The following is an 11,343-nucleotide window of genomic DNA, read 5'->3' on the forward strand; positions in this document are numbered from 1 at the left end:
ATGAAACAGAACACACTAACGAACGGGAACAAGCGAAGAACCAAGGAACAGTTGGGCACACCTTGAAGGCAATGACAGGAAGCTTGAACTTGATGAGGTAGGGAAGAAGAAGCATTCTTGGGATTTGGGGAGATGAGATCTAATCAGTTCATGGTTATGAAAATGATCAAATTGGCAGACACGTTTTCTGTGAATTAGAGTGGGGTAATTGGAGAGATGGAGAGAAGATTACAGTGATCGAGGCAAAATGATGATTAGGTCCAGGATTAGCATTTTTGTTGTCTGTGTAGAGAGGAATTAATGGATAAATAAAATGACCTGCTATGTGTTTATGAGACCCATCAATTCTGTGACTTTGTTTCTACGGTAGTTACGGATTCTGTGTTATCACAGAATAAGATTTTAACGCGGTTCTTCAATTCTCAATGCGTGCTTTGTCTTGGTCTTGCAGTTTCTAAGGTCAGTATATGAGTGTAATTACTTACTTAAAGTCTTCTATCAAGTAAATATGGAGCCAGGTACAGCAGTATAGATGGTGCTGTTTCAATTTAATTTGGTTTCAGATTTTAGGCTTATTAATTAATCTTATTTGTAAGAAGATGACTGAAGCGAATGACTGTTGTAGCTATTCTGGACCATAGAGAGAAGAAGAAATTTGTGAGAACATAGATTTGAGAGTTGCATGGTGGCCTGTAGGATTCTCTCCTTTTCTTGAACTTCAATAATAAAAATTCATGCATTAGCTTAAAATTATTTTACTTCTGGCCAGTTTTCCTTTGTGCATTGGTATGTATGGAAAAGCCCTTTTTTGGTGACATGGCGTAGCCTAATGGACCGAAGATTGGGCCTTGAACTAGGAGCTGTCACTGACTTGCTTTTTAGCCCCCTGTGTCACACTGCTCTACCCACTTTTTCTAGTTGTAAAATGGAGATTTTATCTTATTGCCTCTGGTTTTATGAGTAATAATAGTGGGTTTGATTTTTCAGGATGTTCTTAGTTTAAAAGTTATAGCTGCAGATAGAAATCCTTTTTAATAACGAAATTTTAATAATTTCACAGGACACGTGAAAATAAGTTTGTTTTCTCTGAGAACGCAGCCAATGAAGTCTGACTTCCTAACGATTGGCATTTTGTGTTCTCAGCAGCATTTCTTCTGTCCCCGCTAATCCTGGCATCTGTCTTGCAACCTGTGTCCACTGCAGTTGCCTTAGTCCTGTCCCAGTATCGCCTTTCACATTCCTTATCCTTCCCCCTTTTTACGCAGTGCTCGTGTTTACTGGGCCACCGCAGAGTAGCACCTCCTCACTGCTGGGTTTCGAATTATTCGCTGGACAAGAGACATATGGTTTTGGAACCTGCCATGTGCTGATGAGCTCGAGTGTGCATGTGCTCACCTGCCAGGAGGCCAAATGTCATAAATAATTGCTGAGCTCATTGGTACCTTTTTGAAACCATAGAAACTCATTTTGAAGTTCATTGAAACAATTGAAATCTTTTCATAGCATTCCTTACAATTCAGCCTTAGTAATTGTATAGAAGATAAGAACAGAAGAACATTCTGGTGAAGTTCCTGTGATGCTCTTTTCAGTACACTGGTATTTTTTCAGAACTCTTTCTGACATACTTCATTTTCAATAATGTTTAAGATACTTAAATGATGAAGATATTTAAAGACCTTCTGCTTACAGTGCCCCTAAAAGAAACATGTCCACCTGGATTGTTCTGGTTTGGCTCCAGGAACTTGAGAAAGGAGAACTTCTCTCCCAGGCCGCAGTTAAAGCTAACAGGGTTTGATCTGGCGTGGCTCGGTGTGCGTATCCGTGGGGTGGATGGGCATCTGGCAGTGGGCTGCCCTAGCAGCCTCAAAACGACCTGATACTGTTCCAGTGCCCTCCAAGGATCATGTGTGTCCTTGTAGCTGCCCCATTTCACCAGGAGGTCCTGTTCGTCCTGTGCACAGAGCCCTTTGGACAGTTGCTGATTTTCAGGTCCCCGGTTCTGCAGACGTTGCTTGTGTCCTTTCTCTTCCATCGTACTCTGAGTATCTGACCATACTGAAATGCGTGTGTTTAGCTTCCCCTTAGTGGCTGTGATTTGTCCTCTTTGGAAGTTGTCACAGAATCACAGAATGGTTTGGGTTGGAAGGGACCTCAAAGCTTATCCAGTTCCAACCCCCTGCCCTGGGCAGGGACACCTCCCACCAGACCAGGCTGCTCCAAGCCCCATCCAGCCTGGCCTTGAACACCTTCAGGGATCAATCAATGATCAATACAGCATATTTGTATCTTCTGCAGATTCTTGCTGTGATGATTTTTGTTTGTACAGATAAAATTATAACAGGCTACACAGATTTTGTTTGGCAGCGGGGGTAAGAGCAGCATCCGTCTCAGTGGTGGTCGGTGCCCGAGCACGCTGCGCAAGTCAGCCACCAGCCAGGGATCTGACCCCCTTGCATTAGCAAGTGGATTCAAATCAACTTTTGCTTTAGTTGTGATAAAAAAGATCTAATATCTTATGATAAATGGGTTAATTATACATACATAACAGTGTCTCTGATGACACAAGTGTGGATTTTTCTGCTCCTGTGCTCCAGGAAGTACAAACTAGTGTGGGGATGTGTTTGGTGGGGTGTTTTTTCTGTTCTCTCACCCTTCTTCCTGAATTGTGGGAAGTCCTTAACTAATAAGCAGATTTTGTGGCATGTTTATAAACCAATGCATGCTTGAGTTAAGCTCAACTTTCCTAGTGTCTCAGATGATTAAAATTGGATTGTCTCTGGGTTTTGGATGCTTTATCATAGGTTTCATTAGCTGCATCATTCCTTACATGCAGCTGTTTCAGAAGGGCTGGACTAAAAGTGTCAGTACTAGCAGTAGATGGGTTCTTGTTTCGAATAAAAAAAATTTGATGATCAATATTAAAAGTCTTAACCATCATTTGAAGTGTCCTGTGGATGAATTATATTATAATATCCACATGCTTTTGAGTTACACCTATCATATAAAAGCAATTTTACAGATAAATTGTATTTTTGTAGTAGGTTACAGGAAGGGTTGGTGTTTTGAAACATCAGCTACGTAATTGTGCTTGTCTGAAATATGATTGTCTGCTTTCTGATTGTTTTTGATATTCGCGTAATTTCCTCAAAGTTTACTTCTGTCTGTCTTCCTTCTACAGCGTAAAAGATGCTGGCTGCCAGTAGTAGAACAGATCTTCTGTGGAACATATCTCTGTAAATCTTCCCTAAAATTACCCGAAGGCTTATATTCCGCCTGTGATGGACCCTCGGAATACTGCTATGTTAGGCCTGGGTTCTGATTCTGAAGGGTTTTCTGGGAAAAGCCCCTCTGCAGTAAATATTGGCACGTTGGTAGGAAAAGGAGAAGTACAGCTAGAAAGTTCCACCAAGGAAGAAGACGACAGTAAGAAGAAGAATCGGGAGGGGAACAGTACGGAGAATGGGAAGAATGAGGCTCTGACTGATGCACAGCAACAGTTTTCAGTGAAAGAAACAAACTTTTCAGAGGGAAACTTGAAACTGAAGATTGGTCTTCAAGCAAAGCGAACGAAAAAGCCTCCCAAGAACCTTGAAAATTATGTGTGCCGGCCTGCTATAAAAACCAGCATCAAGCAACCAAGAAGGGCACCGAAGAGTGGGAAGATGACAGATGAGAAGAATGAGCACTGTCCTTCAAAACAAGTGAGTGGCGTGTTCATGTACTGCTTTACAAGTCAGAGTAAATCTAAACTGTGTTTAAATGTTTCTGGCATCTGCACGATCACATTCTGCTAACCGTTTTTTCCATGTAACCTCTGATATTGGAGATTCTGAAGTTAGAAATGGTTTGATTTCATTTCTGTCAACAGGAAAAAATGCTTTTGCTCTTTCACAGCTTGACAATGTTTTTTTAACAGCAGTGAAAGATAATTGCCATGTTAACTTGAAGTGAACATCATAGGTATAATTCTGAGAAGCAGTAGTGTCATTTTTAGTCTGTTGTATAGAAGAAAATGGGGGGGTTTGTCACTGTTTAAGTGGGGTTGTGTATTTGCTGTGCTTGTCGCTAGTATTTGGATTTATATTTTTTTCTTAACTGTTAGAACCATTGTTTTTGCTTTATGTCTTAACCGACGCTCTGCGAGGAAAGTACCAAGCAGTGTCTGAAAAGTAAAAAATACTTTTCCAGATGTGTTAGAAAAGAGCCTGATGATAGACTGCATATAAATGCAGTGGATTGAGAGATGTGCCAGGTATTTTCCAACTGTAAGGAGATAGCCCTGCCTTGAGGATGTCTTGTTTTTATGATATGCATGATGTAACAAGTAAGAGCAGCAATAACAGATAGGGAAAACAGGATAAATGGCAAGAATTATAAATGTAGTTGCATAGATGCTAAATTTTAGAAGTGATTTGTTACAGCATGCTCTTTTTTCCAGTATACATAGAAGCTTTGCTAACTAATAAAATGTTAGAATACGCCCTTCACACTCTGTCCCCTTTCAGTACATGCCTGCTGACTTAAAGCTGAAGTTTTTCCCTACACACCCATTTTTCTTGCACCTCTCTGGGTTTCTCTATGAGCACATATTTCTCTCTCCCAGTGCCCTTGCGTGTTCCTTACGTAGCCGTCCTCAGCTTGGCCCCGCCAGGCCATGCGGCAGGGGAATACAGTGAGGCCCTAGAAGTCAGAGCCCTTCCTTCCCTGTGGGCTGTCTGTTCATGGGGCTCCTGCTTCAGAGGTTCCCAAGGCTGCAGGTTTTTCATTTCTCTAGCCTGTCTCCTATTCATAAGGCCACCTGCATAAACCTGTCCTGGCTTATCTCATACGGTGGAGCCTAGCCAAAGGGAAGGAAAATGCCTGTATCTTGTCCTGAGCTGATGGCTGTCTGACATACCCAAACCTTTGTCTTTCCCCTGGCGTACCCAGACTTCGGTTCTTGTTGAGCAAGAGGATCTTCAAAGAGAAATAATAAATTATGCCCTGAAAGAAAAAGTGTGCTATATATTACGCATAATGGTTAAAATTACTTTTTCCAGACTCTGCCGTGCAACTGCGTTGGGTTTTTTCTCCATTATAAACAGAAAAGTGTTTTTAGTCAGCCTATCAAACAAGAAATTCTGAAGTGGGACACTATGTAATGTAAAACTTTGGCTATAGCCTTTATTTTACAGTCTTCTTTATTTTACATTCAGGACAAGCTTATTATTTCTAATAATTTCTCTAGCTTCATCTTGAAAAAAATGGAAAGAGTCGATCACAATTTGTCATTATACTGATGACTTTTTCATTGCTTTTTTTAATGTTTTTTAACAAGACTTTGTAGCAATGAGTTGAGTTATTGGGGCAGTCAGGAATATCCAGTCATTGATTCGATGTCCGAATTGAGGTGGTGTTTGCAACTGAAAATTTCTTACTAGCGAAGAGACCTGTTAAGTATGGAAACTTTCCCAATGCATCAAGAGATCATGCCCTGGGTATTTTTACCAGGGAGAACAATTAATATTTAAACTTAGATGATGACAGCATGGATTGTTCATCCTTGACATCTTTGTTTATATGCTAAGTTTTTCTTCAAGAGATCCATCGTATTTCAAATGCAAAGTAGAAAGTTGGGAAACAAATATTACTGGTATTATTAAATGTTATTGGTACTGTATACGATACCGTTGATACCGTACCACTTTTTAATTCCAGCTACTCTAAGTGGAGTTACTCCTGCTCCTTGTCTGGCGAACAACCTAAATGCTGAGTGTTGAGAAGAGCAGATCTGTTGCATTAAATTTGCATTACTTAAGATAGTTTCAAATCCCTGACTAATGCTAATTCACTTTAGATACTCTGCTCGCTCTCTCAAATTGTACTGAAATGGTTTTCAAGTTGTTTAACTCTCTATGTTCCCTGCTGCCGTTCTGGCACTTTGGATTGTTAGAAATGACGCTTTACAGCATCCTACTGATTTCTAGGAAGCGTGATTAAAAAATATCTTCCTAGAAACAAATGGCAAACGTGGTTTAAAACCATTGTGTGTTTTGACTGTAATACCCGAGGGATTTCTTTTTCTCACTGCAATGAAATAAAGCAAGTTTTAGCACTGCAGATTACACTCCCAAAATGAAAGTGAGCCCTTAATCTTTCCTTTTGATGGAGAGGAGGGGAAATAAAGCAAATATACGACCAATTCAGAGCAAGATGTGGCTGTACTTTGAGCTGTGACACTGAACTCTCTGTACTTTTAGAGGAGGAACAAAGAATTTGAATGAAAATTTAGCACTTGCACTATACTCAGTTAAGCACTAAGACAAAAAGAGAAGTAGAGTAAATCTTCTCCTGGGAGTGTCAGTGTAAAAATTAAAATTGTAGGAAAATACTTTGCACTCCCATCTATGACAGTCATTCTTCTTTCTGAAGCTCAGTGCTTAAAGGACTCTTAAAACTTGGGGAGTGTCGTCAGTACATTAATAGAGGGTTTATCTCCAGTCTGAAAGATGGTGGGTAGGTGAGACGGGTAACTTGGATGTTTACAATTTGTCCTCCAGAAATGTGTAGACAAAAAAGTTAATAGTCTTCTGAAGAGAAAATCATAGAAAAGGAGACCTAGAAGTGGCTAAGGTTCCCAGGTGTTAAGAGAAACAAAATTAGAAGTTACTGTGATAGCAAGAGAGTACTAAATTTGCTTTTTGACACTGAATGTGAAACTTGGGATTTCTTTCTTTCAGAAGAGTGTCCTGTGACAGACAGACCGTGTGGCTGGTGACGTTTGCTGGGCCTTAGATATAAATCTAAATTTTGCTTCTGTTAGTTTTAGCCCAAGCGGTGTTTGAGTGAATGGTTTACCTGTGCTTGCAAGGTAAACGTAGCCAATGACATAGCAAAGTTACATTACTAAAGTTGTAGAAAATAGGAAGGCAAGAAGTGATAGTAACAGCCTGCTGTAATTCGAAATAGTCATGGTAAAACAGCGAAGCAAGTTGGAACATGCCCTTTTGCTCCATCCCCTTCTTTCTTTGTGAAACTGCTGAGTGCAGGATTCTGGAGTTCTTTCTATTGCCCTTGGTTATGTGGAGAAGCTCGACAGGAAAGTTTGCTGATGAAATCACAGCCACTAACTGAAAATTTTCAAGCAAAAAAGTAACAAAGCGAAAGAATTTTTTTGTTTTATTTTCATTTTGAGTAGCTCAAGAATATTTTCTGCAGGATCTGGGACGTAAATTTTTGTCTCGGACTAGTTATTACAAAGTCTTTTTTTCATGGTAGTTAGGTAAAACTTGTGTTTAGAAAAGTCTAAAAAGACTTGGTGAAAAGTAAACAGCAAACACACCTTCACTTATTATTTGGGAACTTGTGCAGAATATATTGGTGCCACAACTACACAGAAAAATTCTGTGATTCTTCAGAATTTGAATTATAGCCTGTGCGTTGGCCAGAAGTACGACAGCTAAAATGACAATGGGGAAATCCCTCTCTATGTCCCTGTGTACGTACATATAAAAATCCTTATTACTTGCTGGTAGTTCTCAAGAGAATTAACAAACAAAATTTTCATTAACAAGCTGTTTTCTTCCAACTATTTCAGCTTTTGGAAGCTGAGACTCTCTTGCATTTGCTGATTTGGTTCCAGTGTGAGAAGTGAATTTTACGCCAGACTTGATAGGAGATATCCCTGTTCCTGTGAGAGACTATCTCCTCTTAAGCTTTTTGCAAATAAGTACCAATAATAACAGCACTAAGTAATAATCTAGTAATAATAAACCCTGAGACCATGCTGTAGTGTAACAATGAATGCCTTTTTTACAAGTAAAGCCAATTTTTACTGTTGGTGCCCATGATGATTCTGGAATGATTGATTATAAGCTGTTAATAGTTTGTATCAGCATAACTTGGAATTTTTATTCCTCAAATCGATGGTATGTCCACATAGGCGATTTAAAATTTTAAAATCAGCTCAGTGTAAAATTAATAATAATGACAATTTTATGAAATCTTACATGTTTTATGTAATTGCTTTGGGTGACTCTTTTGTTGGATAGAGTTTTACGCCAGGCAGTTACAGCTAAAGATTGCACAGCAATAAATGGTTTAGTTTTAAAGCACGATACGTTTTTTAATGTAATGTAAACTAGACCTTTTTAACAGCCGTGTGCCTCGATGAAACCTGCCATCTGAAAGCCAGGGTAGCGTAGAATAGGTCTAGAAGCAGCAGCCTGAGGCCTGTGCTTGTTTGCAGTTGTATTAGGTGAGTTTGGTGGATGAAACACCTAGGAGATGTGAGGGGGGTTATTTTTATTTCCTGTGAGTGATCTGTTAGTAGTGCTCACAAAACTGTCTGCGTTAAACGCTGACTTCAGGCTTTCTCGGGTGTATAACTGTGTTCAAGTGGAACAGTGCAGTAGGGTGCTCTGCTCCCCAGGACCGTAGGAGGACACTGAACGGCTGGATGCGCTGCGTGTGAGGCAGCCCCAGCGCCGGGAGCAGAAGGAAAACGGGAGGCCTGATCCGCATTTGCAGAGCTGCGTGGGAATGTGGCCGCGCCAGTCGCTGAAGCTTTGAAGCGCTGCACTCCTTGAAATTGCTCTGTAACATGTGCTGGGCTTCACATCTCTCCTTCCCGTCTGACGGAGGGCTTGTTTGTGCAGTAGAAGTTATTTCAGGAAAGCCTGGCACCTTTTTTGTCTCCAGCACAGTAGGACATAGCATGGCTGCTCCCCGCCTCCCAGCTGGATGTTTTGTGAGTACGAGGGTGGCTAAGTTGGGGGGAAGTTCCTGAAATGTGACGCTCCAGCATAATTTACATAAGATTGCAGCTGCCACAGAAAAGCTGGGCTAAGTGCCAGCCTATTCTCCATAGAGCACGGGCTCTTCTACACCACAGCTTTAAAACTAGTAACTGATATGACTGGTGGGTTTTGTTCGACGATGGCAGCAGGTTGGGAGACATCCGACCCCAACCGATGCTCACGGCCGCCCTCCCGCAGAAGGAGAACTTTGATCAGGGACGTATCACTGTTCTTGTGAAATCGTGTTTATTTTCTGGAGACAGGTTTGGGCTGGGAGGGCAGTGGGCAGAGCAGCGAGGGAAATTTAGCTTTGGCACATCAAGGGGTTTAGAGTGGACCTAGTAAAGAAACAGGCAGTGATGAAGGCTCGTCTGAGACCTATGGGGTGATCTGTTTTCACTAGTTTTTAGATAACTGTCTTAAAAACACTTCTAGTTGCTGCCTACCACCGCTTTTGCTATGGCTGGTGCTGGCAGAGTTGTACTGCTCCTGGCTTAAGCTGAGAGATTTACTTGATTTCCTCAGTATATGACCAGCGTATTCATATTCTTTTCTCCCATTGTTGCCTTCCATATGGAAAAGGTCCTTATTATTCCTGAAGTTCCTGGTTGTGCACTACTTAAGTTTAATTTTTATCATCTGTTTGCAGTAGTCTTATTCTTCCCATATGGTGCTCCTTAAGCAATGGGAGGTATGCAATACCTCCCATTCACTTTAACAGATAAATCAAAATTTTTAATAATAAATAATTGCAAGAAGGAACTCTGACTCTATGATCTATGTTGGGGGTTTTTTTGATGTTTTTGCAGCTACTGCAGCAGCCAGATTAGTGCAACCTTCTCTGAAGAAGGTTAGATATTTTGATCAAGATGTCTCTTTTTTTCCTTAAAAAAAACCCGTACCACTATTCCCCCCAACCTCCCCCTCACCCCCCAAAATGTTTCTGTTAATCACACTGATTCTTAAGTGGCTTTATGGGAAAAAAAGGAAAATAATTTACCATATAAACATTTTGGCTTTAAAAATGCTGAAAAAATTACAAACTTAATGTGGACTTTGTATCTGTCGTCTCAATAGACGTTTCTTGTTTTGTTTTTCATGTTCTTTGAAATCATTTTCAGTGTGCTTGGAGAATTCACTTACCCTAGATGAGAAAGAAACTTTCCGGGGCAAATGCCTTCAGCTTTCAAAGAATCCTTGTTTGATGCTAAAGTAATGTTTTCAAAATCCTGGCATCTTATTAGATCAAAGCTGGTATTTGGAAGGGTTTTCTTATTTATGTATGTATGTATTTATTTATTTAAATATCTAATAAAACTTCCAAGCTGTTTGGAAACAGAGGTGGGTAGGAGAACATGGAGCCTGACAAGAGGCATTCGATACCCAGAAATGGTGGAGTGTGAGGATATAACAGAAACTATCTAGTAGGGTAGCAAACTATACGGCAGAAATAGAAGAAAGAAGGAAGAGCACGTATACACAGGTGGCTCAGCGAATACAGGAATGAATACAGTTGAATTCCCAAGTCAATATTCCCGAGGTGAATTTTTCAAATGCATCTAAGTCCACTGAACAAAGATTACAATTTTGTTCCAAAGTTCTTTTCAAAATTGAAGACCATAGAAAAGAGGATGTAACTCTTAAGAAGGACGTCATTTGGGATGATCAGAAAGACGACGTTAGTACTATGTAGTTAGTATCTCTAGCACTCAGTCTGGCCCAGGAACATCCAAGAGCATTGACGAAAGTGGTTGGATTCCAGCTTTGGAGTCCTGTTGTGCTGACTCGGTGTAGTTTCCATGTAAGCGTGAGGCCTGTATGCAGGCAGAAAGAAACACACCTCTTGCTCCATCCCTGCGGAAAGGCAGCAGCGGGGGTGTGTTGTGCCTGTTTATGCGCTGCAGAGGCTCTGACAGCTCAGGCAGCACATGACCCGGGCAACTACTTCCCATCTCTAGGAAACTGTCAGGCTGAATCCAGCTTGCAGTCTTCTGTTTAAATACTTTGTTCACGATCAGCACCAAAATTTGCTGTTTATCAAATCATTTCAAAGGAATCCAGGCTATGTCTTCTTTTCAGCATAATTAGATATTGGCCAACAGTAGTTATAGTTTTGTAAAGCATGATGAATCTAATGCTCCCTGTAAACAAGTACAGTAGGTACCATGCAATTGTCTTACTGATTTTTATTGCAGAGCTATGAATATAATATCATATCATACCGTATCATACATATCATATTATAATCCTGGAATGGTTTGGGTTGGAAGGGACCTTAAAGACCATCCCGTCCCACCCCCTGCCCTGGGCAGGGACACCTCCCACCAGCCCAGGTGGCTCCAAGCCCCGTCCAACCTGGCCTTGAACCCCTCCAGGGATGGGGCAGCCACAGCTTCTCTGGGCAACCTGGGCCAGGGGCTCACCGCCCTCGGAAGAAGGAATTTCTTCCCCACATCTCATCTCAATCTCCCCTCTTTTGGTTTCAACCCATTCCCAACATCCCGTGGCTCCCCTCCCTGCTCCAGAGTCCCTCCCCAGCTTTCCCGGAGCCCCTTGAGGGACTGGA

At 41.1% G+C, this 11,343-nt stretch overlaps 1 protein-coding gene across 2 annotated transcripts in view; it reads left to right on the forward strand.

Annotated features, from left to right (window-relative positions):
* ASH1L (ASH1 like histone lysine methyltransferase) overlaps positions 1-11,343 on the forward strand; it is a 63,118-nt gene that overhangs the window by 4,320 nt on the left and 47,455 nt on the right. For both annotated transcript variants that reach the window (XM_063357115.1, XM_063357117.1), the window contains exon 2: positions 3,179-3,701. In XM_063357115.1, the coding sequence (XP_063213185.1) occupies positions 3,279-3,701 (423 nt within the window). In that variant the 5' untranslated portion in view covers positions 3,179-3,278. The remainder of the gene's footprint in view (positions 1-3,178; positions 3,702-11,343) is intronic.

Source organism: Chroicocephalus ridibundus, chromosome 21 (assembly GCF_963924245.1).
Source record: "Chroicocephalus ridibundus chromosome 21, bChrRid1.1, whole genome shotgun sequence".
NCBI classification, from domain to species: Eukaryota; Metazoa; Chordata; class Aves; order Charadriiformes; family Laridae; genus Chroicocephalus; species Chroicocephalus ridibundus.